Here is a 27,669-nt window from a genome sequence, read left to right on the forward strand (position 1 = left end):
AGACGTGAAAACATTGGTTGAAATGATTGTTGAACGACATGAAAAGGGAGGGGGGTGTTGTTTCGACTCAATAGGTGGGGGGTGCATAAGGGGGGGGGTATCAAAACCAAGCTAAACGTTTATTTTTGAGCCTGTGTTTTTAATAATCATATTTATTTTGATTCATTTTTCAGTATTTAGTTAATAATCTTCAAACCACAGAGAACTGTACTGATTAATAGTGTTTTATCAAACCTGTTAGAAGTAGGGTTGCAAAGGTAGGAGATTTTCACAGTAACAGTGAGAGATTTGTTTTTATTTTGAGCTTGAAAAGCTTAAAACTATTTATTAATGGAATTAAATGTAAATTGTGTCCTTTTAAAAAAATAAATACAATAAGTAAATATTTCATTATCTTGTTGGAGCTGTTTTTCCAGCAATTGATTATATTTATTTTGGATTAATCTGCTTATTATTTTTTCCATGAATCGATTAATTGCTTGTTTTTTTTCCTCTGAACTCTGAAATGGAAAGACATTGGCAGGAATCTCTGTGATTACTGGTATTAAGCAATGGCAGATGATATAATAATCATTCTTTATTTTATTTTTATACCACGGTATACCTAACTCTGATATATTGTTGCAACCTCAGTAAGAGAGAGCTGCTACCAATTCTACAGTCTGTTCCAATTAACCCTACCTATGGGTTAATTAGTGCTTCCAACGGAACAGTTTGTAAACATCCGGTGTTGGCAATGCATGTTATGATTTTATTTTTAGCATACGTCTACAAATTACTAGTGTAAAAATATCCTTAATCTTGCTTAAACACTTTTATTAACTTTTATTAACATGATTGAGTAAAAATGTGATGACTTGTGACTTGTGATTTTCTAACTCCTCTGAAAAGTAAACACACAAAAGAGAACATCTGAAAAAAAGGCAAGGTGTCCCCAGACTTCTGAACCCCAGCTTTGCTCAACGTTGATCAAACCTCTAGTTTTAGCACCCAGCCGTGCCCTCTAGCTCAAGTTCGAGCCAGCATTGTAAATAACTATTCCGCAGGGTCTTCTTTTCTGGTCATGGCATGTGGTCAGCAGTCTGGCCAATGTCCTGAGACTACATAACCCAGGTGGCTGTGGTGCTCTGCTCACCTGCAGGGAGTCGGTGGTGTGGCTGGTGGGTTGGCCGCTCTTGCCGTAGCCTTGGCCGTGAGCGGTCAGCAGTCTGCCAGTCAGGTCCACCGCTGCCCTCCAGTTCTTGGTGCTCTTGTTGATTCGTGGGACAAGGTGAGAGAGAAATGAACCCATTAAGCCAACAGCTGCTCACACAGGAGGAGAGGGTGTATTGCATGTGTGCGAGTGTGTGCAAGTGTGTGAGAGTGTGTGAGAGTGTGTATGAGTGCAGCACTGTCCCGCTCATCCGTAATGATGACAAGGTCACAGTGGCCACCCTCTTTAAAGCAGAATGTTATTCATTACAGCTAGACCTTTAGTTAAGGGCCTAAGGAGTTATAGCGCAAGCATAAAACAGTATCAGTAGCACTGCCTCTACCTGTGAGCACAGGCTTTATTGCAGCAGCTCAAACTGAGCTGTGACATTATAGACATCATTATGGAGTCGGGGCAGAACGATATTGTGGAAAATGTCACGGTGTGATTAAAGATGGCATATCTTTAACAATTGACAGGTTGATTTCAGAAAATACTGGATCAGATATCGGAAAGAACTAATCTGATCGGATCCGTTCTTGTATCAAATCTAGTATTTGATTAGTTGTAGAATCAGCTTTAATTAAATTTAGCCAATTTTAAAGCAGCATTATGCGAGAATTGGCATTTCTTGCTCCAGGGCTCCCACTATAGGGAAGTGGAAATGGTGCTTTGAGCCATCCCTTAAGTAAACACATGCATTTCTGGACAAGCTAAGAGAAACAGAACCAGTATCTGAAGTGTAAGGAGCATGTGGACTGAGGCGGCACAGCAAAATTATGACTTTACATGAATATGGCTCCGCATGGCCTCGGAAGCGCTAAACTAGTAACATAATAATGCTAATTTCTGCTAGCCTAGTAATAGAGATCTGCCTGTTGCGTTTGCGTCAAGGGTAACGGTACTGAGTTGTGGCATTTTATAGCAGCATAAAACAAAATAAAATTAAATATAATGGCAAAATTCATTAGCGTTACCCATGATGCTTACACAACAGGCAAATCCCTATCACTAGGCTAGCAGAAATTAGAATTATCTAAGTGGGGCTAGTACATCAATAAAACACATCAATAAAAGCTACTTTCGGAGCAAATTACCAAAATAACTGTTTCTACATTAAACATTTGTGTGTAATGCCAGCCAATCACAGCAGTGAACATTACTATGCAAAATCAGCACCCCTAGAATTAGAAAACATAGTAGTGAATCCTTCATACCCTTAATGATTCAGCTAAACACCCCAAAAACATCCGTTCTTGCTCTGTGATGCTCACCTGCCTTCCAGACCAGTTCAGCTGCCTTTAAAACACCTGCGTGTTCCATTCACCATCACGCTGTGCCAGAAAGCCTCACCCTGCACGCTCACAGTTCATCCCTGCATGGTTTTTAACTAGAGCTATTCAACTCTAAACACTGGTCACATGCCTTACACCACACTCATACTCTCATCCTTTTTATATACTCATACTCACACCTTCTCACAGCTAATGAATTCTCATTCTCACTCTGAAAGGCTTGGAATATGATTTTACTGGTTTATTTGGATATTATATATTATTATTATTATAATATTTGGGTTCAGTGATGGGCTCACATATTGATCTTGCACTGTAGCATCTTCACGGACACTCCCTACATCGCTATTGTTAAATCCATGCCACTGTTGCCTCCTTTTGCTCACCAGGGACCTTCAAGACTCTTCACACTGTCCCTTCACTCCTTCACTCGTTTGACATGCTTCCCTTTCTTCTACTGTACTCTTCTCCCGCTGTCCATCCAAGTCCTGCTAACTCTCCCCCAGTCTCTCTCTCTCGCTCGCTCGCTCTGCACTCCCTCCTCTAGCGTATGTCTCCCTGGTTCACTCTCTGCAGCACTGGTGCCTCTAAATCTTCATTAGAGTGGGAAATGAAGCTGAAAACGACTGGCAGGGAAATGGGCAAAAGCAGCTGCAGCCACTGAGACAGAACATAAAAAAGTCAATGCAAGTGGAAATGGAGGTCCATTATGATGTACTGCAAATTCGGGGTTTGCACGGTACCCACAAAACAGATAAAGTATTTGTTTTATGCTTCGCTTCAGAGGGCATGCAAGCATGCTGCTGCTGCTGCTGCTGCACACTGCACCAAAAAGCAGTGAGAGGTACTGGGAACTGCAAAAGAAAGAAATGCCCAAACGTACAAAAGACCAACAAGACAGAAAAAAACAAACGTACAAACTTTCAGCTGCAGAAGAAAACTGCAGCATGTTTTATTTATCATATTGATAACTGGTCAGTTGGTGGTCTACAGGATTATCTGTATAAAGCCTTACAGGACATCTGTTACACATCTTTAAATAAGAGATACACTTCTTTAAAGGTTTTTTCTTTAATGCTGATTTGTATTTCATTTTAAAGCCTATTATTCAGTATCTAGTACGGAAGACTCCATGTACAGAAAATGAGTTTCTGAAGTATGGATTTAGTATCTACTATAGATGAGTAGGTATTTTAAGACATATTATTCAGTAGTTACTACATAATACAGTATCCACTATAAAATATTCAGTACTAGTATACTTTTATAGCATACTAGAAAAGAATCATCATATATCAAATGATTTATAGTAGTATACAAATTTTGAAGACCTATTATTATATTATAATGGGTTTAGTATAGATGATTTGGTATTTATAAGACCAAGATATATGATATATATATATATATATATATATATATATATATATATATATATATATATATATATATATATATATATATATATACACACACACACACACACACACACTGATCATTTAACTGATAAATCAAGAAGAAACCAGTGAATCCTACCACTGACAGACAGAACAGGTTGTAGAAGCTTCAAAGCGAGAGCAACTACTGACAGAATTCAGGGAAAAATGGGAAAAATGAAACCCACGGAGAGGAAAAAAATAGTGTGCAGGCCCTGTAACTCCAAAGGGATTTTACACAGAAAAGAGAGCATCCCGAAAGAGAGAGAGAGAGAAACAGAGAACTTCCCATCAGGAAAGTGTAATGAGAGAGGGAAGCAAACACAGAGTAAAGCAGAAGCAGTAAAAGTATATTCTCTCTCTCTCTCTCTCTCTCTCTCTCTCTCTCTCTCTCTCTCTCTCTCCCGCTCTCTCCCGCTCTCTCCCTCCCTCGCTCTCCCTCTCCCTCTCCCTCTCCCTCTCCCTCTCCGGTGGAGATGAATGGCAGGTGCTCTGGGTTTAGCTGTGCTGTAATTGAAACACTCTTCACATGTGTATGCTGCACAAGCCTCTCTAGCTCCTCTGCTCTGACCGTGCTGGATTAGTCTTATTATCATGGGCTCTTCACAGGAGGAGCTTTTTGGATTGCCAGGGCAGCTCATGCAAAGCACCTGACCACTCAGTGTCCTAAAGCCACACATACACCCTGGCCCTGAAGTGGCCAGAACAGCAGAGATGGAATATAACCATGCTTGAAGACTTCACAATACACACACAAAAAAAAACCCTATCCTAGGGGATTACTAGGTGGTTGCTATGGTTTTGCAAATAGGTTGTTATGGTATTCTAGGTGGTTCCTATGAAGTTGCTAGGTGGCTGCCAGGCAGTTGCTATAGTTGCTATCTCAGGTTGTTGCTTGTGGGTTGCTAGGTGGGTGAGAGGGGGTTGTTATGGTATCTGAGGTGGTTACTATGTTATTGCTGAGTGGTTGCTAGATGGCTGCTACGAGGCTGATATGTGAACCTGGTTTCTCAGGTTTTCCAAGTGGTTCTTATGGTATGCCAGGGAGCTTATGGTCTCCTTAGGTATTCTCAGGTGGTTGCTGTGGTACACCATGTGGTTTGTTACTAGTAAAGCCGGGCAGTATGATGATATTTTATCGTATTGTGATAAATTTTGTTATTGTGATACACAACGTGCTTTTCTAAGCATATTAAGAATACTGTCAGCGCTTAATAAACACTGATCAGCAGCAGGTTTCCTTACAAGCTGTGTAATTAGACTGGTTTAATTAGATGGAGAGCAGCAGATGTTGAATAAAGATCACTCGTCAGTACGGGAGAGTCTCTGAATAGTAGTTTTTAAGGATCTGTCAGTACTGATGTATCGTGATCAATATCGTGTATCGCAAAAAAGTATTAAAATATCCTGATATAGTATTTTTACCACATCACCCAGCCCTAGTTACTAGTGTACACACTTTGCAGCTCCTGCTTGCAAAAAATCTAACAAGATTGAATGTGCTCCAAGTGTCCAGTTGGAAGTTCTACAGTCCTGAGCTGGGAGGACTGAAACGAGGCAGGTTGGAAACACCAACTCAATAACTCGATATTAATAACACTTCATATCACCCACCTCTCTCACCCACAGCTCTTATAAGAAAAGGAAACGTTTGAGCCTGAAACAATCAAAAATCAGCAACTGGACAGAGATCGATGACTGCACTGTGAAGCTTACCACAACACACCCAGACCACTCACATGCCTCTCAATTTTCATCAGCGTAGACACCGGAAATCTACACTACACATATAAATAACCGAGCACAGTGAACCCATCATAGCCTTCAGCTGATATTTCAATTTAAGGTGAAAAGGAGCCTGAATGCCGACCATAACTGTACCAGTCGAGTCACTTACTGGGAATGGATGAATCAAAAGTACAGTAATACCCATTTTAACTTCACTCACTTAAAATTATGAAGGCTATTTGGAAAGCTGCCTGTTTGGGTTCGCAATACAGTGGCGCTCAGTCCATCTGCTTCCAACTAGCACACATTTCCACATATGTATGCTTATGAACAGTTGCAACGATAAGGAAGTTATGGAAGAAGCCACTGAAATTATCTATTATTGTTGTCTAGGTCACAATTATATGCAAACACTAACTCAACTAATTACACACAAGCAGCTGTAATGTTCATTTCTTTTAGTGAGCACATCAAGAAAACCTCCACAGTGCAGGCTAGAAAAAGTAAGTGAACCCTAGAACATTATAATCCCTCTTCAACAGCACCATCACCTCCACCAAATGATTCTTGTAGCTGCAAATAAGATTTTTACCCGGATGTGTTTCAGTTCATCAGTCTCTAGGCCATGTGTGCTTTGGGTCATTGTCTTGTCGCACCACTCAACTGTCTCTTCAGCTTGTAGTCCAGGACTGTTGCCCTTACATTCTTCTGTAAAATGTTCTGACTGACCTTTACAACCCTGCAAAGTAGTCCCAAATCATGATTTTCCCTCCACCATGCTTCACAGCTGGGATCAGGTTTAAGTGTTGGTGCTTAGTGTTCTTGTTTTTCTATGGGTCAATGCTGGTACCCTTGGATTCTTCCTCACCTCTCCCAGGACGGCCTGTTGTACCTTTTTTTTTTTTTGTAATCTTAACAGGAAGCCTACATCTAAGTAGCATAGCAACAGCCCTAACAACTTGTCCAACCATGGACTGATGTACATCCAGGTCTATTACAATGCCTTAATAGTATTTTTAAGCTCCATGCAATCTCTGGAACACGTCTTTTGAGGTCTTCTGAAAGTTGTTTGCATTGAGGTGTGGTTTATGCTAACTAATCTTTCTTTCTTTCTTGGGAAGAACAGATTTGTTGGTAAGGCCTTGTCACTAGGCCTTGTGTGTCTTTATTTAATGGGTGAAGCACTTGTGAAACCTACACCAATCGCATCTTCCTAATTAACACATTTTGCCGAATAGCTCTTGCAAAAGTCCTTAACACAGAGGACCACTTACTTTTTCTAGCCTGCTCTGTGGACCCTTCCTCAGTGTACAAACAGTACAAGTGTGTGTGTGTGTGCGTGTGTGTGTCATTACTTTAGACTACACTGCATTTCTAATCAAAAACTAGGTACTTCCAAAGAGTTCACTTACTTCCTCAATGACGACTTGAAGAAGCATCTGAATGCCTTAACCACTCATATATGGCTCTTAAGGAACCAAAAAGGGTTTCTCTACTGTGACGAGTCAATCCTTTTTTCTGTATTACACAGAACCAAGCTGGACCGGCTCACTGACTGGACCACACGTCCAAGAACAGGTGAACCAGTCAGGGTCCTAAAAAATGTAGTGTAGCCTACGGCGTCTGCGACACCAGACCGGACCATCCATCTGCTGACTCAGTCTCCATCACAGCAAACATGACTTTGCAATTACTGAGTGCATTTCAACTCACACATTTGAACCCACACTTCACCATCACTTTGCATCAGAGAGTCATGTGCGCCCAGGCTGCACCCTCAAACACACACAGGGTAGAGGAAGCGAGCATGCTTTTTGCAGCACAGGCTATTAAGAGCAAGTTGAGGGGAAAATAAGAACCAGGCTATTTTGCAAATGAGCTTCAGCTCCAGATCAAAACGGGTGATTCCACTAAATAGAGCTGAAGATTAAAAGTTCAGCAGCTTCCCTCAGCGAGCTGGAGCACCAAAACAGACCAACGTACACTGCTGCCGTCCTCCAGAGAGAGCAGCCTCCAGATAAAGAGGCTTCCACTCTTTTAACATCCTGTTACACAGAACTCCCCCACCGCCTCCGCCGCCACCACCAGCACCGCCACACAGCATCATATTCAACTGAGTTTAACACAGATGATCTTAATGACAATGAGAGCCTGGGTGAAATCTTAAAACATAAAGGAACCAAAAAGAGTTGTTTAGAGTGATGCCATCTGAACACCCGCGTTCAGTCCCTTAAACAAAACACAGATTTAAACCAGCTTAACGGAAAGATCCTTTAGTGGAGGAGAAAGAGATAGAGCATAAATAGAAGAAAGAAAAAAAGAAAAAAAGAAGCATCTGAATGGCTTAACCACTCATATATGGCTCTTAAGGATCCAAAAAGTGTTCCTTTACTGTGACGAGTCAACCCTTTTTTCTGTATTACACAGAACCAAGCTGGACCGGCTCACTGACTGGACCACACGTCCAAGAACAGGTGAACCAGTCAGAGTCCTATAAAAAGGAGTGTAGCCTACGGCGTCTGCGACACCAGACCGGACCATCCATCTGCTGACTCAGTCTCCATCACAGCAAACATGACTTTGCAATTACTGAACCAAATAGAGTTGTTTACAGTGATGACATCTGAACACCCGTATTCGATCCCTTAAAAAAACACCTATTTAAACCAGCTCAACTGAAAGATCCTTTAGTGGGGGAGAAAGAGAGAGAGCACAAATGGAAGAAAGAAAAAAAGAAATAAAAAATTAAAAAGAAAAAAAGAAAAGAAAAAAAGAGACAAAGGAAATACAGAATGAAATGAAGAAAAAAAAGTAAAAAAAGAAAAAGAAATACAGAAAACAGAAAAGAAGTAAAAAGACAAAAACAAAAAGGGAAAAAAGAAAAAGGATTATGAAATTAAAAAATAAATAAATAAATAAAGAAGGAAAGAAAGAAAGAAAAAAGAAAAAAAAACAATAAAGAAGAAATAAAGAATGAAAGAAGTAAAGGGGAAAGAAACAAAAGAAGAAATACAAACCGGAAGAAAGACAAAGAAAAAAGAATTAAAGAAAGAATGAGAAAGGAAGAGAAAAAAGAAAAAACTTAAGAAAGAGAAAAATGAAGAAAAATATTTTTAAAAATGAAATAAAAAACAAAAAACTAATTTTTAAAGAAAGAAAGAACAAGAAAATGGTTCATTCTGGTTCTTAGAAGTCAGGTTGAGAACTGCGGGGAATGAAAGGTGGTTTGTCTAATGGCATCTGTTGGAGTGTAGACAGAAGATCACCAGAAGAGCATCAGGTGTATAAATGAAGGACAGCATGGTGAAGAATGAGGGGCGGTAACTGCGAGGCTGGTGTGATGCTGTTGGCTTATATGGAGGGGTGTCTGCAGCCACTCTTCAGCACTGCTCTGCTGTACTGAGAGCAATTCTGGGACGGAGGAGAGACATCTGTTTTGGGGGAACCCATTTCTCTTCAACAATGCTGCTTTATTCTCCCTTATCACACTGATCTCCTCCTTCCTCCCCCAGCGCTGTGCTGAGGGAATTTACAGACACTAGTGACAATGACAGGAGCACCATCACAGACCTAAACACATACACACACACACACACACACACACACACACACACACACACACACACACAGGCACTGCAACGTGAGTCACCCACAGAAGTCCTGCTGCAGTGAGTCTGAGCAGAGACTGTTCAGATATGCCTCTGCCACTGGGGACTCCACCAGCTCAGAGAGAGCCCACAACATCCACCGGGCACAGAAACAACAAACTGCCTGACGCAAAGAGTCAAACCCACTTACACTTACCGACTGATCACACGCACAAGGACAGACAGACATCTAACATCAGAGAGCTCTGGAGAACGCAGCCCAGATTCACACACAGTGTAAACTACATCTGTAGCATCTGACTAAAGAAATAAATAAACAAACAAACAGACACATTCTCTGTGCTCCTGTAGAAGTGAGCCAGTGGCACTGGAGAGAGTGGGGCTTATATACAATAGAAAGAGAGAAAAAAAGAGTGACAGGTAAAGACAGAAAAGGAGTGTCTGTGTGTGCTCAAGAACTTGCCCTCAGCTAGACGTGTTACCCAGTTCAGTTTCTTTGAAGGTGCCGTCACCTCACTTGCAAACATTATTGGGCCAATATAGTGGAAAACCCAACTGTCCCGTTTCTCTCTGTAATAAAGTTTTAACAGTAAAAAAAAAAAAAAACATACTGTTCACCCTAGAGACGGACCAATCAGTGCACTGTAATAAAAAAATGTTGAAAAAAAGGCAAAATAAAATCTAATTTATCTCATTTTAGGCACATTTATTTAATTTGCTTGCTCAAATAATGCTTATTTTGCTCCAGGCTGTAAGAAATTCATGCTAAGATAACAACAAAACATGCATCTCCAAAATAAAAAAAAAATTATTTGTAACTTGCACTTCAAGTCATTTTAGAGCATTTGGATTGGTCCATTCATTCATTCCCACAGTGCACAGAGCAGCTTCAGGGTTCAAAAATTGCAGAAAACCAAAATGGACATACATGTTTTTAAATGGATAGCGACAATATAGTTGTTTGTGCTAAAGTTGCTTTTAGTTTTGCCAACAAAACTGGCAGTATGATCAGTGGTAATGCAAGTGTGAACACCTGTAATACTTGACCCTCATGGTTACATTTGCTCCTACAGCAAGGTAGTCAACTATTACATAACACTGTGTACGAAGAGAATGTAGCCAGCTGGGAACGACTACAACCTGACTGTAAGTAAAGAGGTGTGGAGACACGCCCAATATGGAAATACATGATGCCAGGAGCTAATGGGACAAAGCCCCTGGTATGAAAGGTGAATGAGCCCCGCCTGGGCAAACAAAGCGCTGTTGTTGCTTTCTTACAGTGTTTTTGAGGATGATACTAATCAGTGATCGTCTTTCAGTACAACAGACAATACAATAAACAAATAAATAAATAAAAATCAGCCAATACCATTATATTGCCGATCGATCTTTCCATCTCTAGTTCATGCAGTTAAAATATTAACAGTAAAAGGGGCTCAAACATAGACAAAGGACTAGAACCACAGATACTACGTTTTCATGTTGAAGGCTATTAATATCCATAAGTACAGGCATTACCTAACGCACATTCAAATGTGCCTGGGCTGGATTGGGACATCCTTACTTAGCAAAGAACTACTAGGGTCAATTGGAATAAAGCTTGTTAGCTACAGTATTGAACTACTGGGTTCAGGTCATAGAACACACTCGCTGCTAACAGGTGTATAAAATTAACAGCCACACAGTCATGCAAGCAAACACTGGCGGCAGAATGTATATTTTATATGTCTATCAGTGCTGTCTGATATGTCTACTTGTCTAGAGTAATCTCTTTGTTATATTTGCACACTGGAGCACTCCTGCTTTATAGTCTAAATGACAATAAAATTCACTTGGACTTTTTTGACTTTGACACTTTGACATTTCTGCCCTGCTAGATCTGCCCCAGACAACTGTAAGTGCTACTGTGGGAACCCAAAGGCACCCTGGTGCATGGGTTTTTAATAGGATGTTCAACAAGCTCATTTACAGTAATGAAAGTTTTCAGCTATTTTAAGTTGTACCCATTGCTGCCAACAGAATACTGGCACCATGCCCAATGCCAGACGTAGGCTAGAGGAGTAGTAAGAGCCCCAGCATTGAGCTGTGGAGCAGTGGATCTGTGTTCTCCAGAATGATGGTGATGCTCCATTCAATACTTTTGGCATAAGGTGGGTGGGGATTGTCCAACGTTCTGATCTCTGATGTGGTGCTCCAAAATCTAGTAGAAAATCTTCTATAGTATTATAGATCAGATGTCCACATTATTTTGGCCATTTAGTGTAACTCCAGTGTAACACTATCAAAGAACACTTCCGTACAAACAAGTCTGATAGACGTCGCTCTGGAAAACATGGAAATCGTGCAAATTTGATTTTCCAGTAAAACACTCCTCTAAAGCTACAGCAGCTGCAGATACTACAGAACTAAGCAATCTGTACAGAATCATTCCATTGATTAGTACACGGAGGTTAGTAACCAGATTAATAAGATGTGTGTATCAGCACCAGCCCAAATAGTATAGCATAAAATAAAGCTGCAGTATTGATGAATCCCACCCTTGTGTCCTGAGAACTGCATGACTGTGCTGATCTCTCCATCAGTGTGGTCCCGAATGCTCTCCCACTAAAAACTGGTACACCATCATACAGATCGCTTTAGAGTTCTAATAAGCAATAGAGTTGTGAACAGAGTTAAACGGGGCTAAACTGAGTGCAGGTATAACGAACGCAGCTTAGCCTTTTGATGTTTTGAGTGGAGGCAAACCGTTTTCCAGGAAATAAGCAAATTGGTTTAAGGCTGACTTTATCAAAGAAAACACACAATTCAAAGAAGATCAAGCAGCACATAAATTATTCCAGCACCGCTATCAAAAACTTTAAACTGTTTGTTTTTGATAATTGTATATTCCAGCATCACATTAACCTTTTTTTAATCATTGAAAAAAAATTGCCTAAAACGACTAAGTTGTCCCACTTTATTTGAATTGACCCTCTTCAGCATTGCATAATTTATAACCCATGAGCAAAGTAAGTAACAAAATAATCACCCCCTCTTTCATTTGCTTGTGGCTGTGCTACGCTTGCATGCTGATTTAATGCACACTGAAGGTTGAAGACGAGGTTGATCTACCGCAGAGCTTATAGCAACATTACTTCGCATTTCTGCCTCAAAATAATTTTGATGCTCCACTGACTTGAAAAAGCGAGAATAGCTCCCCACCTCTAGGGGGTGCCCAGGAGCAAAAAAATAAAATAATTCCCAAATAAAAATAAATGCTTTAAAGGGTAATGATGCAGCAAAATAAATAAATAAATAAATAAATCAAGCGAGCATGATTTATCACTTACCCCAGGTGTAGACAGACATGTTTGATATCCGACGTGTGCATTAGTATTTTACAACAGGACATGCCAGGCTTTCGCTGCTAACAAACACTGGACTTTCTGGACTGTCACCAATCTTATCTTGGTGAATGCATCAACATTTTAAACCTTAAAATATATCTGCTACAAAATCTTAAGAAAATATGTAAACAAATAACAAAAAATGATTCAGTAAAAACAGCATGGATAGACCTTATTGAACATCTAATCTAACCTTGGATAAACTGCATTATCATCAATTGGTGATTTTTGGGATTTTACAGATTAAAGCAAGTCATTGCAAGCCGTAAACCACAGCATTTGAAGCGAATACAGATCTGGAGGTGTTCTGAGCAGGTAGAGAGACGTTTTCAGGCATGCAACTGCACAGACGTGATTGGTGACAGTCCACATCCAGTGTTAGTTAGCAATATTAGCCTAGCATTTCTTTTTGTAGGTTAAAATTATGAAAGCACGTCATGGCTGATTGATTGCATCTGGTGTGAGTGATAAATCATGTTAATTAGATTTTGCATCAAAACTATTCCTTTAATGAAGTTTAAAGCAGAGGGGAAGCAGAAAGGGAGGAGCTCTTCAAATAAAGGACTATTTGGGTTTATTTTTTTGACAGCACAAAAAAGAGGCACTGGTGCGCTGCCCCTGAACTGGCTCTTGGTCGAGGGAGCTGTAGTAGCTTCAGTTGGGCTGCGGTAAACGCCTGGCCTGCAACGTCTTGAGCTGAGGCTATAAAATGGAGGATAGGCAGGATTAGCCTGTACTGCCCCACTGGGCATGCTGCGGGGAGGCAGGCACATCAGCAGAACGACTTGCTCTTATCTGCCTTAGTCCAAGTCTTTCTCTCTCTCTCTCTCTCACACACACACACACACACACACACACACACACACACACACACACACACACATGCTGCACACATATACACAGTGGGCCTACAAGCTGTACCTACATCCTCAATGCTCAAAAATAGGCTACACTGACACACATGTATACACAGACACAGACTGTATATCCTTGTCCATCATTGAAGGGCATGGGCACAGCGGGTAAAGCTGAGCATTTCGGGCCTGCCTGTGTGTGTCTGACATTTCTGCTCTGAGGCGGCTCAGTGATGCAGTGAGCTAAAGCCCCTCAGGCTACAGCTGGGACTACATCCTAGCCCTGCCCGACGCTGACGAATGAGCACACACACACACACACACACACACACGACTCTACAGCAACAAAGCAGCATTTCTCCTGGTAACACTTGCAACCCTAGACTGTCACTGCTTCCCCTCAGCAAATGGCAGATCTTCTTTGTCTAAAATCCTGCAGATAAAATACTGGTCATTGACAGGACGAGGTTTGGGAAGCTAAATTGGAAGCATGCGTCAAATTCCACAGGAGGAAGAGGGGGAGGAGGAGGAGGAGGAGGAGGAGGAGAACGAGAACGATGACTCACAATTAGCTGGTTTAGACCCAGGAAGTTCTGCTCCACCGAGTTAGCTGTGAGAACCTGCCGCTTCATCGCTGCCTGGTCTCCAAGGAAACGCAACATCAGGTCCTTCACTGCATCGCCCTGCAAGATAAAGAGACGGAGACTGAGTCTGCTGCTTTCGCTCATGGTTTTTCGTTGGTTTCTCTGCTGCTTTCATCAAATAGTTTATTCCAGATTTAGAATAACAGTGATGGCACCAAAATCATCGCAGTAGCCTCAGTAGGTTGAATTGAGAGTTACAATTTTGCCAGATGCTTCACAAATACACTGCATGACAAATTCAAACATATAGTTTGCAGAACAGAACTTAACTGTACTTTTTCAATGTATTATAGTACTGGACCCCATCAGAACTGCCTTGGATAAATACACTAATTAGCCTAAATCAGGGGTTCGACTTAAAGGTTAAACAATGAGAGTTCAGTACAGAAGGAGAGTTCAAGCCCTGTTGTCTCTTTATTAAAGAGAGAAAAACATCCATCTGAACTAAAACAGAGTTGGAAAATGGGCCTCCAAAAACAAACAAACAAAACAAAATGGAACTCCAAAACCCCAAAACTGTTACTTAACAGTCTTGAATCACTAGATGAAATTTTTTGTCAATTTTCTGAGCCAATCTTGGTCATGATTATGCTATAGTAACACTTGCGAACAAAACACCACCTCCAGAACCTACTAGTTATCAGGATACGGGGTTGCAAAGCAAATCAGGCCTCATAAATGAAGTGCCCAATGAGGCAAAAACCAATAAAAGTGGATATCCATGCTAGGCTAGAAGCTAACCAAAATGGCAGTTTTACAAGATAAGGAAAAACCTTCTAAGCTTTCAATAGAAGTCAATGTATGATTTTACACTGATTACACTGTGACCAGAAGCCATTTAACGCTACTATTTACACTTCCGCATTAATAAACGCAGCGGTGTGATAATCGTCAGCGAATAAACCAGCAAAATGTAGCATATAGTTCAGGGAAAAATCAAAGGTACGTGATTTATCATTTTCTTCAGGTGCAGACATGTGCATCTTTAGTTTACAACAGGACATCCTTATCCTTGCTAACAAACACTAGACTTGGACTGTCAACAATCTTATCTTGCATGACCAAACTGTAATTCATTTGCTTCAAAGTTTATAGAAAAATAAACTGTAACAAGTTTTTTAAGAAAATGATTCAGTGAAACAGAATGGAGAGACCTTATTTGAACACCTAAACATAAAACATGGACCTCCGCTGCCATCTGCATAACCACCTAGTTAGTTCTGTTTTTATAGCTTAAAGCAAGTCGACGAAAATGATCTGGAGACGTTTTTAGGAGTGTAATTGCAAAGATGCTTTTGGTGAAAGTCCAAATCTAGTGTTTGTTAGCAACATTAGCCTAGCATTTATTTTCTGCAGACTAAATATCAAAACATGTCTTGGGTGATTGATTGCATCTGGGGTGAGTGATAAATCATGTTAATTAGGTTTTGCATCAAAACTTTAATGAGCTCTAAAGTGGAGGGGAGAGTTTTCAAGCACAGCTTCTTGAAGGAACAATTTTTTTTTTTGCTTTTTGAAGCATTTCTATTGGTCCATCAATCATAAACTTCTGACACAAAATAAGGACACAAAGTGCCAGATTCACATTATGTCCAAAAATTTAAATAGTAAAAATGGATCAGTTTCTTTTAATCCAATACTGATAAAGAGTTATTGTAATGCTAAATATTTAGAATGGAAGTGACACATGCCTATTTATTTTCAACATTGGCCTCGCTGCTCCAGTGCAAATCTGATTAACCTTTAAACACCGAACATGCTTTGACTGCTACCATTTAACGTGGTACCACTTTAACCTTCATTACAGAGTAGATCTTCATTCCCATCACATCTCTGTAAAAGCAGCTGTGCCCAGCAACAGCCCACTGACCTGCAAATTGTCAAACTTGAGTCCAGGCATGGACAAGCGGTCTCTCTCCACATACACAGGGTTGACCTGCTGAGTAGCCACAGAGATGAGCACTCTTCTCGTCTCTTCAGAGGGCACCCAGGCACCGTAGCGCCTGTCTACCTCGCTCATACTCAGAGCACTGGCGAATGGGTCATCACTGCCAGAGAAGACCGCTTGGAGCTTAGTCATGGTCGCTGCAGGTTCTGCTGGGCCAGCTACAGGCTTTGGGGCGCTGTCCTGAGGAGCAGTGCTGAAGTAAGCACTGGGAGTTCCTCCATCCTGATGTCCAGCAGATGGAACAGCGCTTGAGCCAGAGGAAAGCTGGCGCTCAAGGGGTGCGGCCGCCTTCGGTGACTCAGCATTAGGGTTGCTAACGGAAATGACAGAGGAGGACGTGGTGAAGGAGTCGAAGAAGTCTGATGCCGGGTTGACTGTGCCATTGTCAGCGAAGAACTTGCTGAGGCTGGGGCTGGGCTGACACACCAGAGGGGCTAGTTTACTAGGGGTTTCATTGGTGCCACAACTAAAGCTTGGTGATTTGACCAGGGTGGGTTGAAAGCCATCAGGTACTAGAGTTTTGGGCTGCATGCCTTGGCTGAAAATAGTGCACACTGGGATGGGGTCTTCTTTAGCAGCAGCCTCGGTGACCTCAAGCTTAGTTTCCTGGCCTTTAGGGCTGTCAGGAGTGGGTGTGCTAGCAGCAACCTGGGTGCTTATGACTGTTTCCTTTGTAATGTCCTCATCGTTTTCCTCTGCTTGCTCTTCATCCACTAAAGCAGCAGAAGAACCCTCAGGTTCCACTCTAGCATCAGGTGTTCCCTGTTCGGTTCCAGTCTCCGCCTCCTCTTCTTTTACCACCTCCTCCTCCTCTTTCTCTTCCTCAGGCTCTTTGGAGTCAAAGGACTCCTTGTTTTCTCCTTGCTCCAAAAGCGAGTCAATAGGGACATCATCTTCTTCACTGTTGGGCGAGTCCGATATCATGACACTCTCCATCATTTGGTCGTTGAGCTTGTCCATCACGCTCCCTGACGCAGCACTGTCGTCCTGAGGGGAAACAAACGCTTCTGCATCCAGGTCAATGCTCTCTTCTTGGAACAGAGCGTCTGTAGTGTTGGACTGGCTGCTGATCGTGACAGCCTCTGAGGGGGCATGAGCCTCGGGCTCTTCAGTGCCTACGACCGCTATGTCCAGCGTCAAAGGCCTTTGAGCTGCATCCTCACTGCTATCCATGGCTCACTCCTGTGAGAGCAAGAGAAGATCAAAAGCATTAACATTTTATTTACATCACCTTCTCTATAAGAGTTTTATATTTTATAATTTATATGAACTCCGTTCATGTGAACCCCTCAACCCTAACCATGCAGCATCGCTAGTTAGCCAGTGTGCTTGTAGGACAGTGCAGCTCCCCAGCTTCGTGCTGACCAAGGATACATTAGGAGTGATTGGGAGGAAGTGCCATCAACCCACCCCCGCATGACCCAGGATTCGAACCAGTGATTCTAGGAGCATAGTGACCACTCTGAGCCCTGCAAACATCCCAAGTTTAAACATCTCATATTACCAGTTGCTAGTATAGACCTCTACAACATATGAGACATACTCAGCACATCCAGGCTCCTTAGAAACATCATGTACAATAAACTTCCATGACCATCTCCTATTTGCCATGCTGGCACCACTGAAGCTCTAACACACTACAAAAAATAAGATCTTGCTAAAGGAAATCATCTGATATCAAGTCAGTTAGTTCTCATATTTCTAGACTGAGAAAAGTCTTATCCATTTGCAGATTACTTTCGCTATTTTCAAGCATTATTTATCAACAAAGCAAAATTATATGCAGTATTTGTTTTAAATAAGCAACACACACTGATCAGCCATAACATTAGTACCACCTGCCTTATGCTCTGTAGCCTCCCTTGTGCTGCCGAAACAGCTCTGACCAAATAACCTCAATAGGCGTCTTGTTGTATTTGTCATATAACGCCGCCAAGACTTTAGCAGCAGATCCTTTAAGTCCTGTAAGCTGGTCCTGAAGTGGGGCCTCGATGGCTCGCATCAGTGAGCCTTAGGTGCCCATGACCCTGTTGTCTTTTCTTGCACTACTTTTTGTAGGTACTGACCACTGCAAACCAGAAAAAAAACCCACAAGACCTACAGGATGTTTTGGAGATGTCCTGATGTCTAGCCGTCACAATTTGGTCCTTGTCAAACGACCCACTGTGTTAAGACTTGTCCTTTCACTAGTTCTTACTGTGGCAATGCATTAGCCACACCTAAACAGCGCACTATACACTCACCATCCACCCATGGTGAGCCCATGATTTAAATACACTCACTGACCACTTTATAAAACCCACCTACCTTATAGACTCACTACACACTATGGGTGTAACAATTTTCATATGTATCAAAACATGTCACTGCAAATGGCAATATCACATAAACCAACCCCCTCACTTTTCCTCACTATGTACTGCATTACTGTCGCTACTCCCCGACCCATACGGTTTGTATATGCAAACTAAGCTGCAAAAACAGGTCAATCTTAAATGTATTGTTTTTGTGAGAGTCGATGCATATAACTAATTCTGCTGCCTCATCAGATATGACCATTTGACCTCGGAAAGCATCTTGCGGCAGCAGATCCTTTAAGTTCTGTGAGTTGGTTGTAAGGCTGGGCCTCCATGGATCCCATCCGTGAGACTTAGGTGCCCATGACCCTGTGCCCTTTTTACTGGTTGTACTTTCTTGGTAGGTACTGACCTACGCATCCCAGAAAAAACCCAACAAGATCTTGTAGATGTTTTGGAGATGTTCTCATCCAGTCTTCTAGCCATCACAATTGGGCTTTTCTCAACGTGGCTTAGATCCTTATGTTTGACAATTTTTCCTACTTTTAACAGGAATCACCTTCAAGAACTGACTGACGCAGTTTAGCCTGACTTATCAACACAACTGTTATAAGGAGTGTTTCAGGCATTGAGAAGGTCCATTGAAAAGGTGCACAATTACAGACCGTAGCCTATCTGTTTCTCACTGCAGGACCGCTGCATTATGTAGATGACAGACCATTCTCAGGACAGCAGCAGAACTGAAAGTGGACTGTCATCTACACAAAGTCCAGCCAACAGTGGCTCTGGCATTAGAATCTGACCATTAATGAAGGTCTAGATGATAACTGACTGATGGGTTCCAGTCTCTAACTGGAACTGTACAGCAAGGTGGATGTACAGGGGGATCTAATAAAGTGGCTGGTGAGTGTTTGTACTATAGAGAGACATCTATGTCATCGACTGCGTAGAAGACTGAATCTCTAGTCCTATTTCTAGCCCCATTCACTACAGAGTGCACTGTCTACCTCATAAACTGAAGGTTTCTGAATGCAAAGAGTGCACTGCATACACACATCAGGTATTAGGGAGAAGGCAAAGTCATTTATCGTGACGACTGGATTCATAAATGGATATAAAAAGACAACTGAATTAAACAGTAGAATTTACAGTTGTAAATTGTATATGAAAAGGTTTGGGTACCTTTGGCCAAATTACACATTTTGTAGTAAAACAGCCTCTGTAGCAAATACAACATAATTTCTAATGCAATGCTACTTTTAGAACACACCAGCCAGCCTGTGCAAAAGTTTGGGGACGTTGCAATGGCCTTTTTTTTCTCCTGACAATGTCTGACCTTGATTAGCAAATCAGGCCTGAGACTATTACTTAGGCCACACACACACACATACACATACATACATACACACACACACACACACACACACATATACACACACACACACACATATATATATATATATATATATATATATATATATATATATACACACACACACACACACACACACACACATATATACATACACACACACATACACACACACACACACATATATATATATATATATATATATACACACACACACACACATATATATATATATACATATATACACACACACACACACACACACACATACATATATATATATATATAGTGCATAACGCTATGAAGAAATAGCCGTTCAGGGAAGCTGTGGAGGTCAAGATGAGATCTGAAAGATATGCTGGTAAGATCAAAACTTCTATATTCTCCAAAAACCTTAAGTTAAAAGGGTGGTGCACCTCTTTGACTATCTCAGACCTATATCCCAGAAAAACAGCTCAGGCCTAGACACATTCTGCGAAGACCCGTTTAGGGGTTTAGGGGAAACTACCACTGCCTCTAAAGCACCAGGCCAGACTGCTTTTATACGGTACCAAAGTCAGAATAACAGTGCGTTACAACTTGCTGACATTTTAAATGTGGTTATTTACAGGGGCTGTGTTTCCTATGTCTTAATTAAGAAAAGATTCCTTACCAAGATCTTCACAAACAACTGGAGGTGGAAAAGAGGAATGGTTATTTGTAAGGATGGAAGTCCTAAATGGAGTTAGAGCTTCAATTACAGCCCAATACAGTGTCTATAGTTGATGTACTACAGGAAGGCAGCTGAGACTGTCCAGTGTCTATAGCCATATACAGAGAGGAGCTGGACACCACGACTTCTACACCAGAAGAGAGCATTCAACCCACAATAACAACAGCATAAGCTTCACAGGGTGTGGAGTAGCGGCGTATCTTTCCCAAAACTGTCCTGATTTCACTGATTTCACTGATTTCACTGATTTCACTGATTTCCAGAGACCTTTAAACATTAGGGAGGGAGCTAGTAGCTATCTGGGACTCAGACTAAGCGCCCAGTCAGCTAATTCAGCCCTTTATGGCAGTTAACTAGTTAAACAGTGCAACACCGAGAGCATAATTCATATTCAGAGTAATAAACCAAGCCTTCAGTAAATGATCTCGGAGAGATTGTCATCATTATCTGAAGATATTGTTTAAATACGACATGCTTACCTTCGCTTCCACCTCCGGCTGGATGACAGGGTGACACCACGCGCATGCGCAAACAGCGGCTGGACGGTGTGGGAGAAGGCTCATGCCCCTCAGCGAGCCGTTAGTCTGTATTCCCGAAGCAGATACGCAATTCTGACGCTACGCGTTAGTTCTACCGACGGTCGCCTACGCACGTTTTTCCTACGCGTGATTTCATTGTTTTTTTTTTTACACTCGCGGAACTTGATAGTCCGGCACTGTTGCCAAGCACAGCAGCTTCGGGTTTCCTTCTCAGTCATTTTTATGACTAAAAAGGGGTCAGTTGAAATAAAGTCAGGGTTAAAAACAAGTCGGAGTGCTTCTGTTTATAAGCCGGAGGTTTGGGGACATGGAGGACGATGCTCCCGTCATTTATGGCCTTGAGTTTCAGGTACTGTAGCTGTGTTTGCTAGCTAGCCAGCTAGATAGCTACCTTTGGCTTGGGTGTGCACAATATACACAGGATGTCCAATATGTCAGATTATAGATTATAGATGTTATTCTTATTCCTGCAGGTGTTGATGAACGTCTGCAGGGTGGTGTGTTTGCTGTCAGACACACCAGAGGTGGCTTTCTGTAAACACTGCCTGTAATAACAAGGGCTGGAAGCATCACAGTGCCATAACATGGGTGTCTTGCAGATCTGGGCAAACTGTTAAAACTTCATTGAATAGATAAGATATATAGATATATAGATATAATAAGATAAATGTAAATAAGATGCTTTGTTTTGAGGGTTCAACAGGTTTATTTATTCTGCAGTCCAGAGTGGATTCTGTTGTAGCTAAATTTTTGATGGGTTTCCATATGGGTTGTGATTGCTTTTCCAAGGCTGTGTGATTTTGGGGGTAAAAATGACATTGCACTAATTTTCTTTTCTGGAAAATATATTGCAATATTAAAAATTAAAAACTACAGGAAGTCAATGATCCAACATGTCACCATACTAATAATGCACTCCAGATTGGAGTAAAATAAGTAATACTGGGCAAGTATAATCTGACTCTGGGGGATGTGCCATTGGAAAATGCCAACAGTCCCTAAAAACAAATATTTAAATATCTAATATTTCATATGAAATTTGCCTTATATGACATTGCATGTCTAAGCATGCTCACATTGAGATCATGATGATGATGATGCTGATGCTGAAATGATGCATAGGGCAGCCCTACAGGGTATCAACATTTAATGAACTGTACTGACTAAATTCATTCAGAACAGACACCCTAAAGCCCAGGTCTTCACATCTGGAGTTTTGAATCCAGTTTCCAGTCCGGGATTTTGTTCTTGCTGGAAGTTAAGATAACAGATAATGTAATTGATTGGCCACACAGTGTCACACCTACCAAGGATGACAAAGTTCAGGACTGGAAACTGGACACAGGCTTCAGATTAAAAAGACCTCTGCCCCTTAGGTATTTCTCAGGTTTTGAGAAAAAATAATATTTAGACAGTCTGTTCTCTCAATTTAGCTCTTTTGCCTCTAGGTTTATGTTTAGTTACACAGCGGAAACAATTTTTAAATTGATGAAATAAAAGTTTTCTACCATTAAAAATTTTAAGTAATAGCAAGTATAAAAAAAAAAATCCATATGATTCAGTACCACTAATCTCTCGTCTCACTAATCAACATCTAATTAGGCTTCTTGTGTCTAAATCTAGACTGGTTGGAAGAACCCATTTTCTTTTAAACCCAAAGATTGCAGTGTTTCCATAGATTATGTTATGTGCAAAGTAGTGACCTTTATTAAATAGTCCATCTGAGCAAAAAAAAAAGATTCATGTCTAGAATCATATGAAAAAAGCAACATATACACTGACATTAGTACCACCTGCCTTATATTATGTTATATATATATATAATGATGCTGTGCACATTTTTTTAATAGAACTAATATGCAATATGTGGTGCTACTAGTGCATTTTACCTGTGTGTCCAAATATGATACCTTAGAAAACCACAGAAATCCTCAGTGCACAATAATAAAGAGCAAACAAAAGAAAATAGAATTATTCTCAAGCTCTAATAGGTGTAAATATCGCAGTACTATATTGATGTGTTTTTTATGTCTGTGTGTTCTTCTTTGCAGTCATTTTTACATGTTGATGCATCTAATATGTATCTTCCGTCTTGTGTTTCAGGCCCGTGCTTTGACCGCTCAGACTGCTGAAACTGATGCTATAAGGTTTTTAGTGGGCACTCAGTCTCTCAAATTTGATAATCAGGTGAGCTACCAAGTGATCATATATTTTTTAAAAAGACACCTTTTAAATGAACTATGCTATATTTTCTTTTCTTTTTTCCCCACAAGGGCCACTTTCTGGACACGGTTTAGGTCTAGTACTAAGAACTAAGACTCCATTGGGATTGTGCTGAAAAATACTGATCAGACTCCTGCTTTATGACTATAATAGACTCAGCTCAGCTGTAATTTATACTTAAATGTCTATTAGTGACAGGAAAAGCTTACAGAATTTCACACACGTCACTGTAATATTCCCAAATCAGTTAGCTTCGCACAAAGGCTTTCCTGGATGTGTGTGTACAAATACGATACCCTATTCATGGAATCCATAGAAGACCAGCATCCAGACTTGTTTGTGTCCTGACACCGAAGTGATGGATAGAACTTTCCCTGCGTGTCTGAACGTCAGAGTCGCTCGCCTCCTTTAAACCCAGACTGAAGACCCACCTCTTCCAGGGGTACTTAGGCAGAGTGTAGTGTATGTTGAGTATTGTGGTCTCCACACTGACATTTGTATGTAGTAGGATCTAAGCTTGAGGTATCTTTTGGATCATAGCCAATACAAACTAGTTAATGATGTTTTAAGTGAAGCACTTTTGTAAGTCTCTCTGGATTAGAGCATCTGCTAAATGTCTTAAATGTAAATGGATGTCAAGTTTGCCTACAGAACTTTGGGTTTAGCTGAGGTATGAAGAATTTTGTATATTGCATATTGCATTTTTCATTTTACATATTGCAACTTTCAATGAAAAAAATAATAGTTATAAATAATAGAGTTATTTTGGAGCATTTCTATTGTGCCGTTAATTATATGATTGGATACAACGTCCAGATTCACATGTGAATACTTGGAAAAGGTCAAAAATGAAGATGCAAGGTTTGTGTATATATTTATATATATATTTATATAAATATTTTAAAAATATTTTAAAAATATATAAACATATATTTATGTAATACAAATAAAATGTGTATTAAAACTACAAATAGTTTACATTTGAATTAAGTTCAGTTCGTTTGAAAGCACGTCAGGCACCTAAGCACTTAATTTAAGAGGAGCAACTAAAAGTAGGCTATCATGCACAAACGTCTGAAGCACTGCACTCCCCCACAATGGGAAACTAAGCTACCAGTATCACCTCACACAGTGTGAGTGTGAGCTGTTTCAGGGTGGATTTGTTAAAGAATCAAATCTGAGTTGTTTTCCTACAATATCCAGTCCAGCAGTTTCTGCTAATATCAGTCCAGTACCCACTCAAGTAATGATGAAATTTAATCTAATACATAATGAGTGTGCATTTGTCAAAACTACAGAAATGTAGGTTTAGTAGCAAGGCTGGGGAATGGGGGCCCGAGTCCAGCACATTTAGCTGATTTCCCTCTCAAACAGACCTGCTAAACATGGCAATTAACGGATTAATTGAATCAGGTGTGCTTGAGCAGGAAAAGCTCATAACTGTGCAGGAATCCTGCCCTCTAGGACCGGAGTTGCCCACCCCTGGTTTAGAGTGAGCCTTTAGCTTTGATCTGCCTGCAGATTTGCATTATTAGGGAACTCAGTGGTTCATTATAACAGTGCTCTTCTCCTTCTGACCGTAAAGGGATAGCCAGATGTTGGTTTGATGTATTGGAGTAACTATAAGGATGCTGTTATAAAAATCCTGGACTCACTCTATTCTCCCTCTGATCTGATCCCTGAATCCCTCTGCTTGAGTCCAGCACTTCCATCATCTCTAGCCCCAGGTTCAGACAGCTGCCCTCTCAATCTCATTTACCTGCTAGTGGCAATTACAGCTCTCTGGAGGACCTGTTGGTTTTTGAGGCTTTTGGAAAATCCGAATAATACTAGCCTGAGGGTGTGTGTGTGCATGAGTGGGAGAAAGAGAGAGAGACAGACAGACAGACAGAGAGATAGAGTTAGAGGGTGATTGTGAGTCTATGGTGAGTCCATTTATGGAGTCTGTCTCCTCGTGTGTTGTGTGTATTGAGTGATTTTAAATAGAGTCTAGTCTTTCTCAGAGTCTTGATGCAAGTATTGATGCAATTGACAAGATCAGAGCGTGCAAGTAAAGAAATATGAGCTAAAACATGCTGCAGTTTAGGAATTTGACATGATGCTCTTCATCATCTCAAACTTGGAGATGAAATGCCCTCCAGCATTTGTATAAATTCTTCAGCGTCATTCTGATGATTAAACTAGTTTAGACTTTTTTATCCACATTTATAACATTTTAAGTGTTTAGCATTCATTCTGAGACATTTGTTTGTAGGAACTAAAAAAAAGAACATCTATGAAATGTTTGTTTTCATAAGCCATATTTAGTGAGTTCTGGTTTGAGGGTGATAGGAACCATTGGTGGCACCAATGACAGTTTGGTGGCACAAACCAGAGGCAAATCCAATGCAGTATAAAGTTAATATTGTCATTTGGCTACACTGTCAATTTCTGTTCTGTTATTAATTAAATGTAATTATAAAATAACTACATAATTACATAATTAAAAACAAGTTTATTGTAACTGAGACAATCTACAAGCTCTATTCCCAGTGCAAGTGCAATTGTTAGACAGACTAACCAAGAAGGCACTTATGCAGTCTGAGCCCAAAAAATAATAATAAAAAAAAAAAAAAAATAGATATAACATATCATTCATATCTCTAAATTGATATGGAAATTTTACATTTTACATTTACATTTAGGGCATTTAGCAGACGCTCTTATCCAGAGCTATTTACCCAAGACAAACCTCAGCTAGTTTGATTAGGCTAGTAATTCAGAGATACCTCTAAGATATGGACTTCTCTCAGCGTTTCTCTATGGAGGTTTACTTGTAGCACATTGCAACTAACTAACACATTAGAACTGACTTCACTGTGTGGAAGCTGTCAAATTCAGTGATCAAATGAAATCACTAATTGTCCCGTCACATTAATGCAAGTGTGAGAGAGAGTGAAAGTCATAAGTGCTTTTTTCCCTACCTGTGATAAATGTTCAATATATACACAATAATAATGCACAGTATATACATTTAATCATACACTATTCTGTCTTTGTCTGGTCCTAATATACAAACTATTAATATATAAATTATGGAATATAAAGAAGTACACATTTCTGTTTACATATAGTGGGACCTTAGTAAAAAGGGATGTTACAGGATATTCAAGGAGATATAATATTATATAAAACAATATACAGGCTATAGACAGTGAATATACAGGATATAATTGTGTGTGTGTGTGTGTGTGTGTGTGTGTGTGTGTGTGTGTGTGTGTATTTATATATATGCAGGGGTAGATGTGCCAGATTACAATATATACATTTGATAAAGCCAGTATCCATAAACAAAGAGTACCTGGAACAGTAGACATTGGTGAACCTTCCCAGGAGTGGCCAGCCAAATTTTTACCATCATCCAGGAGGTCACAAACATCTAAACAATGGCGGGCCTCACTTGCCTCAGTTAAGGTCAACCTACACGATTCCCAAAATGATAAAAGACCCTGGACAAAAATTGCATCCTTGGGGCAAAATTCACTGAGAATTTACCTACATAAAGACAACTGTGACATTTTACCCCACATTATTTAGAAAAGTTAGAAAGAAAAAAAAACTTGTGTGGTGTGAAAAGAAACGCCATCCTCGCTCATTGCTGATTGTTTTGGCTGCTTTTGTGTTTAAGTTGTACAGTATGTTACTTCAGCTCCTCTCCAGCCTAGGTCAAATACAAGCTCCTCAGTTTTATCATAATGTGTGCCGGCCTCCCGCGCTATTAGTGCCCCTAATGGGAAGCTCAGAAGACTAATTCCATCCTCCAGCTCCAGTGATGGCCACTCAAGCCTGTGAGAGTGCTGAATATTGAAGGTTGTCATTAACGTGGCCTGTGTTGGTCATTATAGTTGAACTGATAATTGAACTGCTCTTCTCTGCACCACACCCTGCCGCGGTGTACCGAGTCATGCTCGCTGCCAGCATCCGCCCTAAAGAGCTCTGACTGAGGGGACCCGAAGTGGAGGCCAGCATTCTGTCCCATTTTACACCTGAGCTCTCTCCCCCACAAACCCCCCCCCCCTCCCCTCAGATAATTAATATGGTGGAAAAGGAGGCCCAAGTGGCCAAGAGCGATGACTCACTCTGCATCTCTGGGATAAAGCTGTATAAATCACAAGTGCGACTTCTGCCTGAGCCCTGTTCATCCCGGCCCTATTATAAGACCTTCTTTTGCCTCCAATTATCCTGTCCAGCCATCGGAATTTATTTGTATTGCTCCCCTCCATAAAATTATAACTTTGCCTAATAATTTTCCCCCAATGCGGTCCAACCCAAGGTTAATGGCTTCCTCTCCGACTTTCAGCTGTCTGAGCAGCATGAGCGCTCTCAAGAACTCTCTCTCTCTCTCTCTCGTGCTCTCTCTCTCATGCTTGCTCACTCTCTCTCTTAATGTAGACAC

At 40.7% G+C, this 27,669-nt stretch overlaps 2 protein-coding genes across 2 annotated transcripts in view; one reads left to right on the forward strand and one right to left on the reverse strand.

Moving 5' to 3' along the window:
• The window catches only part of trappc12 (trafficking protein particle complex subunit 12), a 37,924-nt gene extending 16,926 nt beyond the window's left edge, over positions 1-20,998 (reverse strand). The window contains exons 1-4 of the mRNA XM_072689132.1: positions 20,952-20,998; positions 16,014-17,273; positions 14,066-14,182; positions 1,136-1,249 (exon numbers count right to left, since the gene is read on the reverse strand). Of these exons, the coding sequence (XP_072545233.1) occupies positions 1,136-1,249; positions 14,066-14,182; positions 16,014-17,264 (1,482 nt within the window). The 5' untranslated portion in view covers positions 17,265-17,273; positions 20,952-20,998. The remainder of the gene's footprint in view (positions 1-1,135; positions 1,250-14,065; positions 14,183-16,013; positions 17,274-20,951) is intronic.
• A 174-nt stretch (positions 20,999-21,172) lies between these two features.
• Positions 21,173-27,669, forward strand: part of eipr1 (EARP complex and GARP complex interacting protein 1) — a 55,782-nt gene continuing 49,285 nt past the window's right edge. The window contains exons 1-2 of the mRNA XM_072689136.1: positions 21,173-21,360; positions 23,115-23,198. Coding sequence (XP_072545237.1) covers positions 21,319-21,360; positions 23,115-23,198 — 126 coding nt within the window. The 5' untranslated portion in view covers positions 21,173-21,318. The remainder of the gene's footprint in view (positions 21,361-23,114; positions 23,199-27,669) is intronic.

This window comes from Salminus brasiliensis, chromosome 10 (assembly GCF_030463535.1).
Source record: "Salminus brasiliensis chromosome 10, fSalBra1.hap2, whole genome shotgun sequence".
Taxonomy (NCBI): Eukaryota; Metazoa; Chordata; class Actinopteri; order Characiformes; family Bryconidae; genus Salminus; species Salminus brasiliensis.